At 40.1% G+C, this 24,450-nt stretch overlaps 1 protein-coding gene across 2 annotated transcripts in view; it reads right to left on the reverse strand.

Moving 5' to 3' along the window:
- GDAP2 (ganglioside induced differentiation associated protein 2) overlaps positions 1–24,450 on the reverse strand; it is a 67,644-nt gene that overhangs the window by 39,479 nt on the left and 3,715 nt on the right. Inside the window, exons 2-7 of one of the 2 annotated variants that reach the window (XM_045478822.1) lie at positions 19,378–19,621; positions 17,961–18,100; positions 9,240–9,393; positions 8,748–8,836; positions 2,745–2,821; positions 1,210–1,369 (exon numbers count right to left, since the gene is read on the reverse strand). In XM_045478822.1, the coding sequence (XP_045334778.1) occupies positions 1,210–1,369; positions 2,745–2,821; positions 8,748–8,836; positions 9,240–9,393; positions 17,961–18,100; positions 19,378–19,553 (796 nt within the window). In that variant the 5' untranslated portion in view covers positions 19,554–19,621. Of the gene's footprint in view, positions 1–1,209; positions 1,370–2,744; positions 2,822–8,747; positions 8,837–9,239; positions 9,394–17,960; positions 18,101–19,377; positions 19,622–24,450 lie in introns of those variants that run through there. The other variant, XM_045478823.1, reaches the window with a different exon arrangement.

Here is a 24,450-nt window from a genome sequence, read left to right on the forward strand (position 1 = left end):
GAACCCTCTGCCTAACAAGTTGGCCTAATCTGCTGCCCAGCATTACGATCTCGAATTGGGTTTTGCTATTCATTACTCCTTGTCATACAAAATGTATTTACCCACTTAGGAAAAACTATATTCTTTAGTGGTGGTCCTAAGCATGAGAATTCCAAATAAGTCTGGGCATATCCTAAAGTACATAGGCAGCCCTCCAGCAAAGCTTGGTTCAGACATTTCCTGGTGGTAAACCACTTACACTTCCTCCACTGGAGTTAAGGCTGCGTACTGGTGATAAAAAGATGAGCAGCCTTCTACAGACTTTTACCTTGATGCTCATTTACAAGTGTTCACAGCAGGAATCTCACAGTAATTCCTAGACTGCTGAATTTTCAGATCAAGTTCTAGCACTGAAGCATGTAAGGCATGCCTCCACAGACGGGAGCTATGGCCTTCACCATGTCCCCGTGAAGACCAGTGCAAGCTGTCAGCACAGATTCAGAAGGGCTCTCACCCTACCGTGCTCTGCCACTGCTCCAATCTACATGAGTATATAACTTAAAGAAACCAAAAGAGTGGTAACAGCATTCTTGTTTCAATATTTAATATTAGGTCTGGCTTTTAGAGGACATATTGTTGAAGCTGTTGACAATTTCAGATGATTGTGTACTTCAGGAAGGTGAAAATGTTGTTATACCCAACTCTGGATCTCTACTGCCTAACAAACTTGATGTTTTGTGTGTGTGTGTGTGTGTGTGTGTGTGTGTGTGTATAAACATACATTTTTTTTTAGGTTAAAGACTACACTTGGGGGCGCCTGGGTGGCTCAGTCGGTTAAGCGCCTGAATCTTGGTTTGGGCTCAGGTCGTGACCTCACGGTTCCTGAGACTGAGGTCCACATTGGGCTCCATGCTGACAGCATGGGGTCTGCTCGGGGTTCGTTTGTTCATTCATTCTCTCATTCTCTCTCTCTCTCTCTCTCTCCCCTTCCCTCCCTCTCTCCTCTCCACCTCTTCCCTGCTTGCATGCACACACACTCTCTCAAAATAAATAAACTTAAAAAAAAAAAAAAGTAAATTTTAACAAGAATAAAACTCTAAAAACATTTAAGGTGGTCTTGATCTTAATGACACTCATAGAGAGCCCCCAAAGGCAGGCTAAACCATCTCCTTCTTGATGGTGTTCATCAGTCCCTGACAGAAGAGGGAAATTAAGAAAGGCAGAACTCACCCTCTGGGGCACCAGGTTTTTCACTTATTCTAATCTGTCGTTCAGGTACCACAGGCTCCCCTTCTGCATTTCCAATATCTGCAGGTAGGTATGGCAATGATCGACTTTCCTCCTTTAATGACCTTGGGAAGTACAGAGGTAGCAGCTTTTGGTAAGTAGCCTGTGTCAGAAAAGCAAGACATTCTGTGAAAAATAACGAAGTAATGAAGCAGCCATCAGGCGTCAGCAATGCATTGTGCTGTTCCAGTCACCGTGAAGACAGCTCCCACCAAGAATAAAGACCTTTCCACTTCTAAGCTCGACTAGAGCCATCTGGGACCCTCCATCAGTTCTTATGTAAAAGGTCAGGATATTGTTAGATGGTCAAGTTAAGCCTGACTCCCATCCTGGCAACTTCAGGTCACTGAACCTGGAATGCAGAAGCGCTGCCACTCCTGTCCTACGGTCATCTGCCCCTTCCTTGGAATGTCGTATTTTTCTTTAACGACAATTTCAGCTTTATCACCTCCCATGGGAAGCATTTCCTAACCCTGTGCAAGCTAGAGTTCTGTGTTCCTGTCCATTCCATACTTCCATTAGTGCACTTATCACGATGATCAAAAACTCTGAACTGTCTGTCCCCACCAATAGACAATGGACTGCTTGAGGACAACGATGCCGACTTCTTCACTGGTGTATTCCCATCTAGTGTAATAAACTTGTACGCCAGACACTCAATGAAAGATCACTGACAGAACGAATGAATAGGTAACCAGGTGAAATAAGAGACAGCAAACAAGCAAATGTGTCTCGTTTTAGCAAATTCAAAAGTATTTATATATCATGCATATAGCTATTAATACTTTCAGTGGGTATTTCACAGGAATTAATTCATTCACCACAAAACTTCTGTGACATAACTGCTATTAGTACTCCCATTTTATCAAAGAACAGAGAGGTTAAGTAACTTGCCCAAGGACACGAAACTGCAAAATAATATAAGCTGGATTGGAGAGAGCACACTAAAACTAAATAAAACTTAATAAGAGTTAAAGCGAAGACCTAATTTTCTAAAACGGCTCCAAATTAGACTGAAACATACTAACCCCAACTACATACAACAAAACATAACCCTCCAACTTAATCAGTGCCAGTCACTAGGCTAGGCTGCCACCTGTTTCCAGGTGAGGCAGACATCAAAGCTTTTCCAGCACAGTAGCAGTTTTCCAGTTACGCTGCCCAGGCACCCAGTACTTGGGTTATAAGGTGATGCCTCAAGATATTTTAAGAGCTAATACAGGGAGCAAAGCAGAACAACTCCACCTTGTGGGACTTCACTAAGTGAAAACAGTCTTAGCACTGAAAAACATGAACAAATGCTCCTTTCTGATTTATTTTTAGTTTCTAACACGGATTTTTTTCAACAAATGATACCAAACACATACACTGATACCTAGGATTTGCCTGCTAGCAATTCAGCAAATAGATAATGATGACACAAAGGCAAACACTAGTAAAAGTAAGATTTAAACAAGGCAACATAATTAGCAAGATACCTCTTCAAGTTCAGAGACAGCAAATACTACTTTTTCAATGGTCTCCCCATGAATCTCCAGGAATCTCCTTACAGTGCCTAAGGAAAAGAACAAATTATTCAACAAATAATGACTTGTGTGAAGAAAATTCAAACAAACTCTTCAAAGTTTTATTTTTGTAATACATCACTCCTCATTTCAGTAGGTCTCTGCTCAATGACACCTTATCAGTGACGCCTGCCCAGACCACTATAATTAAAAATCCTTCCCTGGGGCGCCTGGGTGACTCAGTCAGTTGAGCGTCCGACTCTTGATTTCGGCTCAGGTCATGATCCCAGGGTCATGGGATCAAGCCCCACGTTGGGCTCAACACTGGGCGTGGAGCCCGCTTAAGATTCTCTCTCTCTCTCTCTCTCTCTCTCTCTCTCCCTCCCTCCCTCCCTCCCTCCCTCTCTCGGCCCCTCTCCTCCACTCACATGTGCTCTAAAATAAAAAAATAAAATTCCTTCTCTGATTTACTTTCCTCCAGAATAAATATTATAGACATCTTGTGGAATCTGTTTATTTTACATCTTCTCTGTCCTCCCTGCCCCATCTGCTAGAATGAAAATACCCCAACAGCAAGAGCTTTATTTTATTTACTGCTTTATTGTCAATGTCTAGAACAGTGCCCGGCCATACAAGATGCTGACTCCAGACAATTCATCCTTATCCAGTAGATTTTTATTCCCTGGGGCCTCTCACTCTCTGCCTAGAATGATCTAGCCTAAGCGTCTCTGTATTCATTCAGTTACAGTATTCAACGACCTACTCAGCCCTGCATCCCTATCAAAATCTCATTAAACCAAAGGTGATTTTTTTCTTAATTTCTACATTATTCTGATTCTTCTCTATCAATTTCCTATCAATGAAACCTAAAGGCCTTTTTCTCAGTCCTTACCTCACTAGAGATTTCTCTAGCTTTAGTTTTAAATGCCCATGCTCTACCTTTTAAAAATGCTATTCTCCAGGGTTCTGACCTCCATATTTATTTTCTTGATATATATATTCTCTTACCTCACCAATTTGCTGGCTAGGCACCGATGTAAATACTCAGACTCTCAGATCTTTATATACTGTTTTCTGAATGTAAGAGCTCAATTGCCTACTGCCTACAGGGCTTATCTGCCTAGATCACCCAGAGACCTCAAACTGGGGAGGACTAGACTTGACCTCCATCTTTCCCCCCAAATCTGTTCCTTTACCTGTATTCTTTATTCCATACCATAGCAACATCCAATCACTCATCCAAGCTCTAAACCCGATTTCAACACTTCTTTCACTTCTTCCTTCATTTTCTTTTTAAAAAATTTTTTTTAAATGTTTATTTACTTTTGAGAGAGTGAGAGAGAAACAGAGAGAGAGAGAGACAGAGAGAGAGGGAGATGAAGAATCTGAAGCAGGCCCCAGGCTGTCAGCACAGAGACTGATGCGACGCTTGAACTCCAGGACAGCGAGATCATGACCTGAGCCCAAGTCGGATGCTTAACCGACTGAGCCACCCAGCACCCCATTCCTTCACCCTGCATTCAATGGGTTATCATGTCCTTTAAATTCTACTGCTGACAGACATTTTCAAACATCCACTCCTTCTTTCTTCCAGCTGCTCTTAGGATCTTAATGCTTACGAGCCTTTGGCAGTAAGCTCTTAATTGTGTGCTTATTTTTCTCTTTTCCAGGTCTACATATTCAGCACTGCCCGAGTTATCTTCCTTACCCTGTCACCCTCCTTACTCAATAATCCTGGGGCTCTGCACTGCTTATAGGTTAGGATCCAAGTCCCAGCATGGTTCTTCACACTTGGATCTCAACTGGCCACTCCCTCACCCCCTGGCTTTAGTCCTGTTTCCCATCATTCCTCCCACACACCTTATGTTTTGGGCAAATTGGCTTCTTTGCTGTACTCAGAACGCTCCACTTAACTTTTACGCGACCCTGCCTCTGCCTCCATGGCTACCTTTGACTAGATATCCTTCATTCACCATGGCCTTCTCTTAGTGAACTCCTACCCATTTGTCAAGACCCTGTCCAAAGCCATCTGGTTTGTACAGAACTCCATCCTTTCTTGTGCTCCTCTTACAACCTGAATAACCCTCCATTTGTGAACTTCTCCTAGCATTTTACGGTTGGATGGTGAGCTTTCTGAAGGCCAAGTATATCTTACATTAATATTACGAGAACCTAGCACATCTTAAAGATGTGGCAAGCAATCATTCAAAAGTAACCAGCACCTGAATTAACATTGTATAGCTCTGGTTATCTACATATTGCCTGCCTTGTTTGCTACTGTATCTTGAGAACGTAACAGCAGACCCATTTGCTGAAGGACTATTCATTATTCTCCTTCTACAAGGTGATAAATTTATTTTTCATTTCTCTTTCTATTCTGCCTTAACAATTTTTTTAAAATGAACTTTCAGAAAGGGATTTTCTTCTCTTTGACTCCAAGTTTTAATTAATGTTCACACATAGTGGTTTCCCAGCATACAACTGTAGGATTTCCACTAGAAGACAAAATGCAATGCCAGATAGTAACTAAAACTGAATTCCCTCAGCAGAATTTATTAAGAAAAGTAATTTTGCAAAAAAGGATTAAAAAAAAAAAGAAGAAGAGTGATGTCATGGCTATAAGGATTTAGTACCAACAGCCAATTCAAACAGTTTCCTTCCAAGTTTCATCTCTGCACTATTCTTTGCAGCCAACCAGGACGTCATGCACCTCACTTTTAGTGAAAACCCTTTAACTGGTGAGAATGACATCTGGGGCATTAAAATTCCCAACAGGGAAACACAGTAAGAACAAACAGTGTCATCTTTTTTTTCTCACCACTGTATCCTCTCCTGTATAGCACAGGGCCTAGCACGCAGTCGCTCAAAGTTTTGTTGAATGAATAAATAACCTGATGAACTGATTTTAATGCAGATGTTTCTTTGGGCTTCTAATGCAGAAGAACTGAACTGCACGTGAACCCAGGGAAAAACGATAAATAGTCTTGATACATCTATCAAGAGGACATTACCTAGGTTTCAAATGAAATAAAGTTTGGTAATATTTTAAAGAGTTTGGTACTAAAGACTTAGAGTTACATTATTAGATTTGTTCTTGGTCTGTACATGCTGCAAAAGTCCATCTGTATTTTTTTTTAATAAAATGCTACAGTTTTGCTATTAGATTTAAGGTAAAGTCAAACAGGCCTTATAAAAGTTGACTTGCCCATCTTTAAGTTTTCCATTTCCTTTGTGCTAAATAAGTAAATTCTTAGAAACTGCCTCATCGAAGTCCCTTAAACCAACTATTGACCTTCCTCTGCTCTTACTATAACTCCTGCTCAAAGTTGACACCTCTAGAGTACTGTACCAAGTGATTTATCAAGCAGTTTTTCTGGGGCCACAGAGCCAGTGAGACTGGTTGAACTGGGATCAAAAGCCAGTCTTCTTGACTCCCTTTTCAGAGCCTTTTCTACAAAATGTTGCTGCCTTTTTAAATTCTAACACCTGAGTGGCTCAGTTGGTTGAGCATCCGACTTTGGCTCAGGTCATGATCTTGCAGTCTGTGAGTTTGAGCCCCGCATTGGACTCTGTGCTGACAGCTCAGAGCCTGGAGCCTGCTTCAGATTCTGTGTCTCCCTCTCTCTCTGTCCCTCCCTGCTTGCACTCTGTCTCAAAAATAAACGAACATTGAAAAAAATAAGTTCTAACCTATATGATTACTTCAATAAGAAACGGAGACATATAAAAAGTCATAGCTCAAGGTATGGGATGATAAGGCAAGGACTAAGAGGAATCAGAGAATGTCAAGACCTGCCAAAAGCTTTGCCAGGAAGAATTATATAAAGGCAGGAACTTTGCTTTGGTAAGGCACCATTCAGAATGCATGCAGAGTAGTGATAACATAGGAGCTTCCCACTGAAGCAGTTCTAACTCAAGCATAATTGAATTATTTAGTATAATAAACAGGTTACTGGACTTGGGAGTCATCAGTATGCATAACCTTAAGAACATGATAAATTTCTGAGCCTCTTTATTTGTAAAAAGAACACCATATTCCCTAAAACACAGGGCTGTTGAGGGAATTTCTATATCCCTTTTTTTTTTTTTTAATTTTTTTTTTCAACGTTTATTTATTTTTGGGACAGAGAGAGACAGAGCATGAACGGGGGAGGGGCAGAGAGAGAGGGAGACACAGAATCCGAAACAGGCTCCAGGCTCTGAGCCATCAGCCCAGAGCCCGACGCGGGGCTCGAACTCATGGACCGCGAGATCGTGACCTGGCTGAAGTCGGACGCTTAACCGACTGCGCCACCCAGGCGCCCCTATATCCCTTTTTAAAATACATACTTTTTTTAAAAAGTTCTTTAAAGATTTGAGAGAGAGAGAGAGAAAGGGAGACAGAGAAAAAGATTTGAGAGAGAGGGAAAGGGAGACAAAATCTGAAGCAGGTTCCACACTGTCAGAACAGAGCCCAATGTGGGGCTCGAACTCACGAACCGTGAGATCATGACCTGAGCTGAAATCAAGAGTTGGATGCTCAACCGACTGAGCCACCCAGGTTCCCCCAAAATACCTATTTCTTAAGCAAGTACCATATGTAAACCATTCTTGACCTATGGAAGCATTAGAAATGCAAAGATGAAAAGATAAGAGCTCTGCTCCTCAAGAAACTCAGTCTAATATATATAAAGTATAAAATAGGTAAATTTACTACAAAATCCTTGAGCAGTCAATCTTCATTTTAAAAATAGTTAAGTGTTAAATAAGACTACTTATGTACTCACCCTAAATTCTAGGCTATCTAATAATAATTTTATACATTTGAGTATCTCTAGTTTATCATTGAGAAGACTTTCAGCTCCTTGTCTTTAAATTCTAGAGATACAAGGGTTCTTAAAGATCATCTTATACAGTTTTCCTCCTCAATGAGGAATATCTGCAACAAATGGTCATTTAGCCTCTGCGTGCACATTCCCAGTGACAAGAAGTTCACTTAAAACACCCGCCTATTACAGTGAGTCCTATCTCAAGTGGGACCAAATCTCCTTCCTTCTGACACAGTCTTGGACCTGTTCTCCACTACTGGAGGTCTTACCTACAAGCCTTACAAGAAATCTGTGAACTCCCTGAAATTGTACACAAATTTCCTGTGTATGTATGTCCTCTGGGGAAAGGGGTCCACAGCTTTTTTCCATCAGATGCTCGGTGTAGTTTATGATGGCTCCCCAAGAGGCTCAGAACCACTGCTCTAAAAATGCAGCACAGAATAAGTTCACGAGACTCCTTCAGATGTTAAAGATGGGCACCATATATGCTAAAAGCATCATCTTCTTTAGGAGAAACACCTGTTTCTCCTGTTTCAAACTGTTGGCTCTCCAGTTTGTCAGTGTCTCATAAGATAGGACACCCAGAACTATATACAAACGTCTAGATGTGGTCTGAACCTGCATATAATACAGGGAGATCATGGAATCTCTTGAGCCGAACACCTTGTTTTCATATCACATATATAACATTCTGTCTCATAATGATCAAGCTTGGTCTTTTTTAAACCTCAATGCAAGGATTTATACTCAAATGACACATGCGAAAGCTGCTATTTCAACTGCAAAGTGCTGCGTAAGCACTGTATCATGAAATCTGTTTTGACATCATTGTTGCAATCTGTTACGATTATTCTGAATCATGATACAAAAACCCAATGCGTTGACCATACTTCTCAGCTTGGTATCATTTGCAAATTTCATAAGCAAGCCTGCAAGCCTTTATTCAAGCGGAGAAAAATGTCAGCCTGGGAAAGTAAATTGAGCTCAGCAACTTATCAATACAAAGTTCCCTCCAGGATGCCATGATTAGCTAATCAACAAATCTTCTTTGGCTATAACTATTTAACTAGTGATAACAGAAAAATCTGTAAGGCTCAATTTATGTGCTGCAACCCAATCCTATTTATGAAGTCCTCGATGCAGGCACAGCGTCGCCAACGTTACTTACGAAGTGCTATGTGTGTTGCATCCTCTAAAGGATAACCTCGTTTTGCAGAATTGATGACACAGAATCCCACAGATGACATTGACTGCTCTCTGCGGACAGAAAACACAAAGCACCAATATTCATAACACATACATATGTAATTAATTTAAAAATGCAGCTCAACTTCTCCTTCCCTACCTCCTCAACAAATCTAGTGTAACAATTAACTCAGTTACGCTATTTAATATTTATATTAATATTATAATTGTACCACTCGGGGGGAATATAGTTCAAGCAAAGATTGAGTAAAATGGGAACAGGTTAAATTCTTAAGTCACCCAAATCCATTTCTCTTATCCTGCTAAATTTGCGAAGATAATTAATTTTGTCTTCAGAATCCTCTTACGTGATTTAAATCCCTCAAAATTTGATTTCCACAGCCAGGTTTCATTTTGAAACCGGGGCCTTTGACAGTGTATGGCATGGTGCATCCAGGAGGTGAATAAGCCGTACTTTGCCAGCTGAAGCACGTTTCTGTAGCAGCTGTACAGGGAGCTCTCAGCAGCGGTGCGATAGCGGCTCTTGTACTTAGGTCCCACTGTGTGAATGATGAACCGGGCAGCTAGATTAAATCCTTTCGTCAATTTTGCTTCACCTGTCCGGCAACCTGGGAACAATGGAGCATGCTTAAGTCATGGAGGTGTTGGGGAGAAAAAAAAGTCAACAAAATAAGGCATAAAACAGAGAAGTAATAAGAACTTCATTGAGAAATTTCAATTAAAAATATGGATTGAACACAAACACTGATCTCTGTTGTCAAAATGACAGTGAAGCAATACAATAGGTATAAAAACAGAGACAAAGAGAATGGGAGAGAACATCAAGCAGATAAGCATCATCAAAATTCTGGAAGGCAGAAGGCCTGGAAATAACTGATTCAGCAAGCAGAGAAACCTAACTGCTCACAGAAAAGAGGTCGCCAATTGGAAGCAAGCTGGTCGTATGGAAAGGCGGTGTTGGATTCAAGACAGACTGCTTGGATTCAAATCTCGGGTCTACCATTTTCCTTCTGTGCTACCTGGGCAGCTGCCTGGCCTCTCCAGGCCTCAATTTCCCGTTTAGTGGGAATACTACTGGTACTCACTTCACAGGATGAAATTAGTTAATACATGCAAAGTACACACACGCGTTACCTACCATTCTTGTTGTTACTACGGAACACTAGGAAGGCTCAAGACTTGGAGGCCTATGTACTTCTCAAGGCTATGATGTGAAGTGGGACTAAAAAGAGGAGGCAGAGTTAAGTTTGCATAAGAACAGTCAAATCTGCAACAACCCCTTCCCAGCCAGCACAGCAAGGGGATGATTTCTTTACCATCACAGCAGCAGGAACATTTACTCTGGAGATGCTGGGCTGGAGAGTGTCTGGACTGCAGAACCCCGGGCGCAGCTGAGAAGAGGGGATTTAGCTAAGGTGTTACACTCTACAGTGAGAGCTTTAGCCTTCTGCTCCTAACTGGTGTCCAAAACACAGATTCCCACGCTTACACCCCTTCCAATAAACTAAGAGGCCCAAACCAAAGAACTCGCAGACTGTGACAACTAAGGGAGGTTCCCCAACCAAACAACAGGGCTCCTTCTGCTCATCACCTGCGGCTAGACCCGCCAAGCAGTAACTCTTGCCTGTGCACACAGAGCTTCCCTTCACCTTCTCACTTCCTCCATCATAAATACAGCTGACACTCAAGGATCACTAGGAAGTGAGCCAAGCCTCTGACCAAAGGGGGTCAAAACGATGCTCAAACAAGAGAGAATGCAACCACTGTCAGATAGGTAAGAGAAGATACGGTACCTCAGAAACAAAACCAGAATGTTATAAGATGTTATAAAAAAAAAATATTCAGAGAAGAGGAAAAAACAAAGCACTTCTATAACTGTTACAGCCAAATGAAAACATGTTATCAGGAATGACAACAGATACATTAAGGCTGAAGTTAAGGAAAGCTTCCGGAAAATAAAAAGCTAGAAAATAAGACATGAAAAATTGGAGGATTAAACAAGGAGGTACAAAATCCAACAGAATTTCTTCAAAGAGAGAACAGAGAATACAGAGGGAAGGAAATTATGAAAGAAAACAAATTTTCCAGAACTGAAAGATAAGAGTTTCTAGCTCACAGAATACCCAAACCACATCAAGGTGGAGAAACTATGAAACGGAGAATACCAGAAAGATGAGATCATAGTTTCCAGAGAAAAAAACATTATCACACAAAGAATCAAGAACAAGAATAGCATCTGAGTTTTCAAGAGCAATAATAAAAACAGAAAACAATGGACCAATGCCTTCAAAACCTGGAAAAGGATTACTAGCTTAGAATTTCATTTTCAGCCAAACTTTCAATTAAGTATGAAGGTGGAAGGTCTCAGTAATTTTGTCCCCACCCATCCTTCTCAGATATCTCCGGTAGATTTATCCACAAAAATGAAGGAATACATCAAAGAAGAGAAAGGCATGAGAGATCCAGAAAATGGGAGGATTCACTAAATAGAAAAAAGGATTTCCTAGGATAATAACTATACAGCAGGCATAGAGAACAACCTAGAGAGGAAAGAGGACGGTGGATTTCAGGAGGCACCTTGTCAAGAAGAAAATGGACTTGAAAGATAACCAAGAGTTTTTGACTTTACTGAGAGGTTTATAGTCGTATTTAAAAGTCTGAGATTGGGGCGCCTGGGTGGCGCAGTCGGTTAAGCGTCCGACTTCAGCCAGGTCACAATCTCGCGGTCCGTGAGTTCGAGCCCCACGTCGGGCTCTGGGCTGACGGCTCAGAGCCTGGAGCCTGTTTCCGATTCTGTGTCTCCCTCTCTCTCTGCCCCTCCCCCGTTCATGCTCTGTCTCTCTCTGTCCCAAAAATAAATAAACGTTGAAGAAGAAAAAAAAAAAAAAAAAGTCTGAGATTGAATCAGTGATAGTTAGAATATTAAATAATCAAATCAATAACTCAGGAAAATAGCTATACAAAAAGAATTCAAATCCGTTTTGTAATGAGCAGCGAGCAATATTTATACAGTCACAATGTTAAGGCTGAATGTCGATGTAATAAAAATTTGACAGACCAATTGGGGAAAGGGGTGAAGGGGGAAGAAAATGTGAAAAAAAAAATTTTTTTTTTTTGTATAGTTAAAAGCAGGGAGTGGATAAGAGTTTAATCTTTAATTTCCACAATAGGAAGTCAACAGAGAATGAAAAAAATCAATACAGTAGTTGTAGCATATTATTTGGAAATAGAAGTAAAATAAGGAAGTTAAAGGTTTGAAAGTATATGCCCCTGAAGAAAGGGAAGGGAAAGGCAAAGAACTGTTGCTTTCCTTTATATATTTCGATGTAAGATTCTTTGACTTTTAAAACCACATATACAGTGATCAATGAAAAGCCGTAAGCACGAACTGATACTCAAAAAAGAGAAAGGGAAAAAAACATCACTTGGCACCATTTGAGGCAGCTCAAATTGGTTTAATAACCAATTCTTAGTTTGAAAAATGGTAACTAAAAGAATTAAGCATTTATGCTGCCCTCTAATAGAAACTAACTCAGAGTAACCACATGTCAGTTATTGGGGAAAGGCTCTACTTTAGAGGAATGTGAGCCAATAACCAAGGATATGATGATAGGTTTTAGAAAAATACAACTTCACAATCTTTTGTTAAAATTAATTAATTAATTAATTTTTGAGAGAGTGCAAGCGGGGGAGGGGCAGGCAGAGGGGGAAAGAAAGGGACAGAGGATCTGAAGTGGGTTCTATGTTGACAGGCTGACAGCAGCGAGCCCCATGTGGGGCTTGAACCCACAAACTGCAAGATCACATCCTGAGCTGAAATCAGACACTCAACCAACTGGGCCACCCAGGCGCCCCTACAACTTCACAATCTGAATGAAATTACTGACTCAGATAAGGACTATAAATGTTGCTAAAACCATTATGTGAACGTATGACAGGGTCCTGGGTATTCATAGAACTTAAATAACCCCATATTGACTACAGAGGGTAAAACAACTGTACAAATGGAAGAATCAAGCTGTCATCACTCTAAGCCAGAGCCATGTTAGTGTCAGTAATGGTCCACTAACAGGTCAATCAGATTTTATACGTCTCCCAATATGATATACTAAGTACACAATACAACATCACCTATGAAATCCTTTAGCCAAATCTGATTCAATTAGATACAACTTCCAGGTTATAGGAAATACAAGGGATAAAGCGACAGACCAAATGGTACCTCCGGGTAAGCAGATAAACCCAGAAGGTGAGCCATCTTGGAAGACATGTTGGCCTACTTTACTCAACAAGTGTCATAAAAAGGGAATGGAGTTGGATGAAAACAAAATCTTAAAAGATACAACAATTAGATGTAATGTGTGACCCTAGATTGGATATTGCTTTGGATAAACTAGCTGCAAAGGGCATTTCTGGGTCAACTGGAAAGTTAAAACTATGGTTTGGGTATTAGATGAACAGCCAAAAGGTAGAATTCATCTGCTAGAAAGCAGACTGCAGAACAGTATGTGTATAATTATCTTAAGATATGCACTGTATACATATAATTATTTTGGTAACAAAATATTTAAGAATGTATGCGTATGCCCACATACACATAAAGATCCAGAAGAATATGCACTACAGTACGAGTACTGGTGATCTCTGTGTGGTGAAAATGTTAAGTTTTCATTTATTTCATAGCTTGTGTGCATGTACTTTCTACAATTTACATTTACTGCTTCTGTAACTAGAAAGCAATTATTTGAAAGGCATAATATATATTAAAAAAAAAAATAAAGCAAGTAAGGAAATATGTATTGGGGCAATTGGCAGAATCAGTCCTGAAGATCTCTGAAGACAGACTACAGAAACAGAAAAGAATTTTAAGTGTTCAGGATACTCTCGTTTTGGGAATCGCACCCTTTCCTTAATAATTGTTAACCAAAATGCAGAACTCTGGAGACTAGACTCATGCTAATAATAAGCACACCGTTCCCAACCTTCCACTTGTTCTTTCTAGCCCAGATCTCTTCTAACCCAAAGCCTAAATCCTGACATCATTATGAACAGTTAAAACACAACCCTGAAAGTATTTTTAATTCCTGCAGAACAAATGCAGATTTCTTGAGTAAGTTCAAGTTCACTCCAGCCAAAACTCTGTCCAGCATGCCCTTTACCCTTCTGCTAAGGAGCACTGCTGGTATGATAACCTGAATATCGGAGCAGTAAAGATTAGTTAGGACTTTTCAACTTCACTTACTTCTCTCCAAATGCTAACATCCACAGTAAGAAACACAAAAGTTGTTTTAATCCTTATAGCAAAGACTCCTATTCATAACAGAGCAATCAAAAAACTCAGTGCATGTACTCCCATCCTAGCAAATGTGCACATTAAGTACCAAGTGACAGAACATTTAAGTAGCAAAACTACACAGTGGTCCTGATTGCAGGAGAAAGTATTTTCCTTCTCTTTTGCACATGGAGACGCATAAGCTCTACACTGGAGAATGTTCTGTGTGTGCCTGAGAAAAATTTGCACTCTGGTGCTGTTAGATGGACTATTCTGGGTATGCCTATTACATTCATTTGACCTCACAGTGTAATTCAGGCCCGCTGTTTCCTTACTAATTTTGTCTGGATGATCTATCCAGTGTTGAAAGTGGTGTACTGTGGTCCCTGCTACTGTATGGCTATTTCTCCATTTAGATCTTTTTTTTTTTAATTTTTTTTTTTTTTTTTTTTTTTTTTTTAGTATTTATTTTTGAGACAGAGAGAGACAGAGCATGAACGGGGGAGGGTCAGAGAGAGAGGGAGACACAGAATCCGAAGCAGGCTCCAGGCTCTGAGCTGTCAGCACAGAGCCCGACGCGGGGCTCGAACGCACGGACCATGAGATCATGGCCTGAGCCGAAGTCGGACGCTTAACCGACTGAGCCACCCAGGCGCCCCAACCATTTAGGTCTTTTAATATTTGCCTTAAATATTTAAGAGCTTCTACGTTGGGTGCATACATATTTACAACTGCTACATCCCTTTGATGAACTGACCCCTTTTTCATCATACAGTGACCTTCTCGGTCTCTTGTGACCAATTCTGACTGGAAGTCTATTTTATCTGGCAGAAGTACAGCCACTCTTGTTCTCTTTTGGTTTCCATTTGCACAGAGTATCTTTTACCATCCCTGCACTTTCAGCCTACATGTATCATCAAAGCTAAAGTGAATCTCTTGTAGACACTATACTGCTGGGTCTTGTTTTTTTATCCACCAACCACTCTGTGTCCTTTGATTGGAGAACTTAGTTCTTTCATGCTTAAAGTAATTGCGGCTAGGTAAGGAATTACTATTGCCATTTTGTTAATTGTTTCCTGAGGTTTTTTTAAGTTCCTCTTTTTCCTCTCTTGCGGTCTTGCTTTGTGATTTATTTTTCTTACTGGTATGCTTTAATTCCTTTCTCTTTATCTTCTGTGTATCTATTAGAGGTTTCTTTTCTTCATGAATATCACGAGGCTTACGTAAAACATCTTATAACAGTCTATTTTAAGCTGTTAACACGTTACCCTCCTCTGTGATGCTACTGGTGACATAGTCTGATACTGTTAGTGTTTTCAATAAAAATAAGACATCATCACTGCTGAGTCTAGTTACTTAACATTCCAGGGAGTTTGTAGTCATTCATCTGCTACTTAAAGGGTGCCTCCACTCCTCTGGGTACGGGCACACAGGGACCAAGGAGACATACAGTTCCTGTCCTCATGGAGGTCAAAGTTTAATGTGAACCCCATCATCATATAAACAATTTATGAAATTACTATTGTCATAAGAGCACAAAAGAAAAGCACCACAGGCTGGGAGCACATATCATGGGGAGACTGGCAAATTCTGAAGTAAATACGAGGAAGAGAATAAGCAAAGACTTAAGAAGAATTAAGAACTGCAAGAGCAGAGTACATGCAAAATTGAACAAGAGCTAAACGATCAGTTTGGTTCAAGTACAGTAAGGGAGGGAGAAAGGGACATGGAAGGAGCCCAGAGGCAAGTGCCTGAGATCTTGTAAGTCCTTGGACACCAGCTCAAGGAGTTTGTGTTTTAAATGTCACGGGAGGCCACTACACGGTTCAAAGGAGGGAAGCAGTAAGAAGGGATTTACAATTTAAAAAGCAAATGCTTACTGTATGTGGCAAATAGATTTAGGTAAAGAAGAATGAATGTAGGGAGACCAGTTGAAAGGGAAGCTCCAGTCAGGGAATGATGGCAAGACAGGCTAGGTTGGAGGCAGTGGTGATAAAGAGACTCAAGATATATTTATGGCTTGATGACAGCCTTTATGTGGGGGATAATGAGGAGAAAGCGTTAACCCTAAAGTTTTCTGCGTGAAAAATGGGAGAGAATGACGATGCCATTTTACTGATAGCAAACACTTTCTTATATAATAAGGGTTGTCAAACTGGGCTTCCCCATCCTGAATTTGGAGAATTCAGGTTTTAAACTTACTGCAAGACTTTTATATTCACCCCTGTCAGTGTTTTCATTTTTTGGCTCCTGGTTCCAGTCAGCTCAGAATATTTAAAACTCTTTGGTCATCCAACATCTCCTATTAACTCCTCTCAACTTTCTATCATCTACAAATTTGGGAAGTCATGCTTTGCAATCATTTACTGAAAATGTAAAAAGGGGAGAGGATTAAGTATCCAGCCTGCAGTGCATCATTAATAATCTTTCCTCAGGTTTGCAGAGACGCATCAAACAATTGGGGCCTGTAACTAACAGCAGCAGTAACACTAAATACTAGAATGTACTTTGAACTTAATGTCTATTATTTCATTTACTTTTCATGATACTGTTTCTATCCCCAAATACTCGCTGAGCTCTTGTGATGTGTCAGGAACTGAGGTAGAGACTATCATCACCATGCCACTTTAGAGAGTAGGAAAGTCAGGCTCAGCGGTGAAGTGACCGGTTTTACACTACACTAGTTAGTGAAGGGCAGAGTTACAACATGAACTCCTGCTTAGAGACTCTCAGACACATGTTGTCAAATACTGAGGTTTCATTTGTATGCTTACATTAAATTTGATTACTTTCTTTCTCTTACCCTTCCGTCTAGCTCTAAGGTGTGAGAACACACACACACACACACACACAGGCCGTAAGGAATTTTTCCAGACCAGCTTCTCTATTACCTTTATCAAAGAACTTGTCAGTATTATCTCTACTGCATTTTCTAATTTCTACATGTTCTTCCCGGTATCATGTTTTCAGTTTAATTGAGGGCTTTTTTCCTCCTTCAGCTATCATATAGTTCAGTTTCTTGATCAGATAATGTAATTCTTCTCTCTCTATCCTCTCTTTCATGGAATCAGCATTATTAAGCATTCCTCTTCAAATTCTAATATTCTTATTAGGTTAGAAACCAGTTTTCACTGATAAATGGTAGAGATCAAAAAAACTCAAGATTTTATACAGGTGATATCTGTTATTTACATTTTAAGAACCATTGCTGTATTTCCTAAATACCTTTTATAAAATGGGCTGACTGAATTTCACAATATTCTATTTGGGCTCAAATAATAGTAACTTGGCTTGCCAGGTTGGTAATTCAAGAAAATGAATGCAAATAAGGTAAACAAGATTCTGAACTAATGGAACTCTTCCCTGTCTCCATTTCTAATGAAATATTCTCAGAAGAAGGTTCTGGTTAAAAAAAAAAAAAAAAAAAAAAAAAAGCAAGTGCAAAAGTAATCGAGAATATATTTGTCCTTACAATGCATTTTGGTTTTATCACTAAGTCAACTTCATTTCCAAAGTGCAACATTTACTCTCCTTGAGGTATACGAAAAATTCTCTATCAATATCAAATAATGATAGAATTTTTCAGTTTAGAGAAAGGATAGTTGTTTCACAAGGCTTATTTGTGCAAGAAAATATACAGCCAAGAAAATGCTACCAAAGACTTAACTGGCTATCGTAACTAGCATTTTTAAATTCAAGAACATGACAGAGGAGTTTTACTGAGAGTAAAGTCTCAGTGTTCAGTTTCTAACACAATGTGGGGCTTTCAAAAGCTGTTTTTATGTAGTTTAAACAAAAACAAAATAACTGCATCTACTTAGTATTCTCATTAAATGCAAATCATGCTTCTTTAAATATCAAAAATGTGTCCTAACAATAACATACCTAGGAAAACTCACTCACCCTTAAGTTTCTGGAGGTCCTCCTTCAAATCGGGTCCTGCGAGCATGAAGATACTCTCTGACACAGGGTTCTTATCTGTAAGACTTTCATTGCTGGTATTCACAATGGCCGTACAGTTCAGTAATGCCACGTCTCCTTTCCTGAGGAAACGATGAACAAAGAACAAATGTGGGGAAGAGGAGGGAGATAAAAAAGCTAACTGCTAATTATTTCAAAACGTTCTATCCTCACTCCCCTTACAACATTGGTTTTGCTAGCTCACAACCTTAAGCAACAGTAGAAAAGGAGTTCCGGACTCAGGAAGACTAATCTGGCATCTTAGATCTTCAATGCAAACGCTGCAAAGCTGCTACCCACAGAATCGTGTTCTTTCTTTCCTTCTTCCGTATTGCTTTCATTGCAACAGAGTGCTTATAGAGCTGAAAGTGGTTGGTTTCGAGAGTTTACCACAGCAGCATTATTCCTAATAGCCAAAGAGGAGAAAGAACCCAAATGTCTATCAACTAATGAACTAACACTGACAAATGGCATAGGTATGTATATCCATACAGGGAATATTATCTGGCCATAGAAAGGAATGAAGTACTGATTCACACTACCACATGGATGAATCTTTAAAACATACCAAGTCACAACTGACTCCATTTACATGAGATGTCCCCAGTATACAAATCTATACACAGAGAAAGTAGATTAGTGGTTGGCTGCAGCTGAGAGATAGGGAGACAGGGAATGACTGCTAATGGGTAGAGGACTTTGGGGTGATGAAAATGTTCTAAAATTGACTGTGGTGATGGTTACACAACTTTGTGAATACACTAAACACCACTGACTTCTACAATTTAAACTGATAAACTGTATGAGATATGAATTTATATCTCAATAAAGCTTTTTTTAAAAGAAGAAAGGCACTACTACTAACAGACACAACATAGATGAACTTTCAAATGATCACGCTGAACGAAGGTGGCCAGATGAAAAAAAGAGTACGTGATTCCATTTACATAAAACTTTGGAAAATGCAAATTAATCTATAGTGACAGAAAGATTAATGGGATGTGGAGTCAGGGGGGGCATGAAGGAGGGATTATGCAAGGACACAAAACACACTTTTGGGGGTGATAAATATATTAAGTTGGCTGTGGTGATAGGAATGGGAGAGCAGGTTCACGGATATACACATGTCAAAGTGTACCAAACTGTACACTTTAAAAATACGCAGCTTATTGTATGTCAATTATACCTCAATAAAACTGTGTAAGTATGTGCAAAATGATACGTTAACAGAGCTAGGGCTCACAAAAAAGTTTAGAAGTTATGAGAATAAAGGAGTTTAGAAGAAACAATGAGAAAAAAAATAATTTAGAAAAAAATTATGAGATTATCATATTTTGGTATGATTTAGTCAAAGAATTACCAAAGAATCACTTTCCCGCTGATATCCTTGTTGTAAAGAAAAGGTGATCTAACGGTATTTTCTTGCAATGTTTCAGCTGCAGTATCGGAAGTATTTAATTCATCTTCACATGAGTCGCCCCAGCTGGGTAGCGTATCCACATCCACAAACTGGGAAGGGGCACCCAAGGGATCCATGGAATGGGAACTTCAGCTGGTCTTTCCCCAAATTTCTCAGCAATTCAATATTCACTGGAGACTTCAGCTTAAAAGAAAAGAAAGAACCATTTTAACACAAGTACAGATACTACTTTACTTCCATTAGATCAAAAAACAAATCTCTACTGTGAAATGCTCTCATAGTACATTGTGTGATTAGTCACTTAAACACTCCATAAGAATCAATATACAACAAAGAATTGCTACAGTTTCTCTAAAGAAGAAAGGGGGATTATTGAAGCACAAATTCTTTTCAAAGAATTATAGTCATTAAAATAATCACATGATCCACCAGTTCTACTTTCTAGAAACACAGGACAATTCATTCAGCATTCACAGAGTGTCTGCTATGGGGGCGGGGGTGGTGCTAGGTGCTGCAAGAGATACCAAGATAAATAATATGCACAATCTGAAGAGTTCAGTGGAATGATAACATGGAGATAAGATCTTACTCAATGATAACTGAGTAAGACAAAAGGAAAAGCGGGGAGGCTCCTGCAATCAAGTATAAAAGTTTGAACTTAGTAGAGAAGCAGACGGAGAAGAAGGCGTGGATTTGAGAGGCAATATACATACAAAGGAAGAATTAACAGGACTGGACAATTTACAAGATATGGCAGGAGACAATGATGTGGTAGGAAGATGGGTTGTACAGAAACGTAGAAATTAGAAGAGGGTGATAGGAAGACACACGGTATCAAGTACTACAGAGAGGCCATGGGAAATTCAGCATGAGTAGAGGATATTTAATTTGCCAAGAAGCCAGACAGCTGTTGCAGTAAAATGCAGATTCATTCATCCAATAAATCTCTATGAGCATCTGTCATGGGTCAGGTATTGTTCGAGGCACGGGGGATGCACCGGTGAATAAGACAGCAAGTCCATGCACTTACTGAGCTTATGCTTCCTGGAGAGGAGATGATAAACAGTAACCAAACAGGCAAGCAGGTATCTAAAGAAAGACTGAGGGCAATAAGTATTACAAGAGAAAAGGGGATATCTGAGTAGAGAGCTAAATAAAGTGAGAGAGCAGGCAACATGAAGCCCTGCAGTGTTTCAGGCAGAGGAAATAGCAAGAGTAAAGGCCCAGAGGGCAGGAAGGAGCTTGGTGTATCCCAGAAAGGGTGAGGAGGCCGATGTGGATACAGTAGAATAAGCTAGGTAATAAGTGGTAGGTGACTGAGGTTGGTGAGAGATGGAAAGGCTGGATGATGCAGTTTGTAAGCCCTGATGAGAAGGTTCGGTCTTATTGTAAACAGGAGGGGAAGCTGTTAGAGGATCTTGACAGAGGCAATGACTTAATATAAACAACACCTGGTAAGATTACTCTAGCTACCGTGAAATGGAGTGACGGCGAGAGTAAAACCAGAGACCAGTAGAAAACTGCTGCAGGGATCTAGGTGACATGGTGAAGAAGGTGGTGAGAAACGGTTGGATTTGGAATGTATTTTGAAGGTAGAGGCAACGAGACTTGCTAAATGGCTGTGAAGGATGAGGGAAAAGAAAAGAATCAAAGGTAATTCCTAGATTTCTGGCTCGAGCAACTGAGTAGATGCTAATGCTATTTACAGAGAAGAGGAAGGCTGGAGTAGGTTGTGCAGTGGAGTGATAATCACGGTCGTTTTTCCTCATATGTTTTTGCACGTGTTAAGTTTGAGATGCTCCTCATATGGCCAAGTATTGAAGTCAGACATGCAATTGGCTGTAAGAGGCTAGAGCTCAGAGAAGAGGTCGGGCTACAGATATAAATCTGGAAGACTCAGCGTGTGGGTGGCATTTAAGGCTATGGGAACCCGACATGATTACCAAAAGAGACCATACAAATGGAGAAAAGAGATCCAAGGACTGAGTCCTCAGGCAAAACTTACAGGTTGGAAAGAGGACAAGTCAAAAAAAAAAAAAAAAATGATAAAGAGGAATAAAAGGATAGGGAGGAACACCAGGAAATAGCCTAAAAGCCTAAAAGCCAGGTGAAGAAAGCATTTTAAGGAATGTTTGAGAAGATCAGCTAAGGGAAGTGCTACTGAAATGCCGAGTCACAGGGCCAAGAACTGATTAGTGTGTTTGATAAGTTACAGATCACTGTCACCACTGAGCAGGCAGATGATCAGCTGGGCTGTGAACTTCTTGTTAGAGTTTTCTGTGTGACCTTAAGGTTTGTTGTTAGAGAAGGAGAACAAACATGCCTTTCTTCATTTAATTCCTTGGTGTTTCTTGCTGAGAAATGTGAGATACTAAATGGAACGAACCATGGATTAGGCACAATATGTTAGCTCCTGCGCCAGCACTGTGGCGTGGGAAGTGTGATCGTTTATATAACAATTTCAGAAAGGCCTTATAGATGATACCATGATAAAACTATGTAAGAGGATTATTCTTATTCGATATAAATACGCCTTTGAAATTATTTTGAAATAAATTAATTTTATCAGAAGTCAGTGTTTAATCCATCCAATTGGCCTTTGAAACTGGAGGCAATCACGAGATCTGTTGATCTGTTAACAAGTATGCAAACCTGAGCTGGACAAGCTGAAGAGAGGACAAATAGAGACATTTATTTTCCACAGTTGAACTGCCTGGAGCTCAATGGAATGACATTTTGCAGAAATTCATAGTTAAAAAAAATTATTCACAGATTTCTGAAGACAATGACTCATGCTGAAACTTAGCTATAACATAAAAAAGTCCATTAAACACAGAGTTAGTGTTCATTTTGCAAACTCGAGTGCCAACTTTCAGAACAAAATTACTTCTTTATTTTTTTATTTAAAAAAAATTTTTTTTAAACATTTATTTATTTTTGAGACAGAGAGAGACAGAGCATGAGCAGGGGAGGGTCAGAGAGAGAGAGAGGGAGACACAGAATCCGAAACAGGCTCCAGGCTCTGAGCTGTCAGCCCAGAGCCCGATGCGGGGCTCGAACTCACGGACTGCGAGATCATGACCTGAGCCGAAGTCGGACGCCCAACCGACTGAGCCAGCCAGACGCCCTCAAAATTACTTCTTTAAAATAACTTTTCTAACTCTAATATCCACTTATAGAACATTTGGAGGGGGGAAGTAACAGGGGGAAAAACTCCCCAATTTTTATGTAGTTCCTATCTTTTTCTATGATAGGTGAAATCATAATGTATGTACAATTTTGAATCTGGCTTCTTCAGTGTTTTAAGATAAATCCTTCCATGTGCAATTACACTGTGAGGGAGAGGCAGGGTGGTACAAAGTAAAAGCTTAGACTCTGTTATCAGCAGGCCTGAGTTTAGGTCTAGGACATAACAGTTGGGTCATCCTTAACTGCAAGCCAGGTTTCCTTATTTCGAAAATAAGAGTAATCTACTTACAGGGTTATTTTGAGGATTACACAATATCATCTGGCACAAAGCAAAGTACGATGAAAAGTTACCTGTTACAACTTTCTCAGAGCCAAGGTGAAAGTCACCTGCACCACTGCGGAGATAAAGTTATGGCTCCACGTGTGGCAAAGACCAAAACACTTGCTGTCAAAGACAGTACCAAATAAACCAAACCAACTGCTGAATTAAGATACACTTATTTATCTCAATGTCTGCTCTTGTAATGATTTGTTAACCCCTAAAACCCAGATCAACCCAACATCTTTTTTCTCTCATTCTAGTCTTATGCTATTAGAAAAACAGTCAGTATCCTGTCTGCTGCCAAGACAAATGCATGTTTTCCGAGGCCCTCCATCAACACTATTAGGAAATACTAGGAAACTGTGTTAGTAATTCTTGGGTGACTCTATGCTACACCATATAGCATTTGCGGTGGACATCCTCCAAGATGTCCTTCAATGATGCCGATTCCTGATATCAATGCCCCGGTACAGCTGCCTCTGACAATGTTAACAGGGCTGGCCCATATACCAACCAATAGAATCTGCAGAAATGATAGTATATGACTTTGAAGGATGAGTCATAAAAGATATTGTGCTCTCTTGGAGTGCTTGCTCTGAGGAAGTTAGCTCCTACGATGTGGGACACTCAAGAAGCCCATGAGAAGGTCCCCATGGGAAGTACCTAAGAGTTCCTGCCAACAACCAGCATTGATGCCCAGGCAGGTGAAGGAATCCCCTTAGATCCTCCAGCCTCAGTTGGGCTTCAAATGACTTCAGCCCCAGCTGACATCCTGACCGCAACCTCACGAGAGAGGCTCATGAACCAGAACCACACAACTAAGCTGCTACTGAATTCTGAATTCCTGGCCCATAGAAGTTATAAGACAATAAATGCTTATTTGCCTACTATGTCCCAGGCATTCAATTACTTAAGTATTGTTAGATGCTGAGATTCTACTGGAAGAGGGAGACTCACAAAAATCACACAAATATATAATCACAGAAACAAATATACTGCATAGCTGAAATTTGTGAGAAGTGTTCTGTAAGGAAGAACAAGGTGGAAAGCTAACTTAGATCGGAGAGAATGTCTCTTCCAGGACGCGACAGTTGAGACCAAAAGTAGACAGGTTTTACAGAGGTGAGGATAAATCTGGGAGCTGCACTTTTAAGGCGGCCCAACTGCCTTCAAATAATGCATTTTACTCCACTTTACCAGCTCTCCTCTAAGTGAAAAGGTAATAACTCTTCCTTCACAATATCTGATCTCTCCTTCCCCTCTGTCCTCCTATTCTTAAAAAAAAAAAAAAAAAGTCCTACCCTATTTCTTCTTCAGATGCCAGCTAAATGCCTCATTCTACGACCTAACTTCATAAACATAATCTGTTTTGGAGATCTATCTCCTTTTCTTCCATTTATTCAACCTACTGCAGTTTTGTTGGCACCTCTGGTAACGATGCTAAAATTGCTCTTTCAAGGTCTAACAATGACTGCCCAAATGTTAAATCCAGGAGCTAATCA

This window comes from Leopardus geoffroyi, chromosome C1 (assembly GCF_018350155.1).
Source record: "Leopardus geoffroyi isolate Oge1 chromosome C1, O.geoffroyi_Oge1_pat1.0, whole genome shotgun sequence".
Taxonomy (NCBI): Eukaryota; Metazoa; Chordata; class Mammalia; order Carnivora; family Felidae; genus Leopardus; species Leopardus geoffroyi.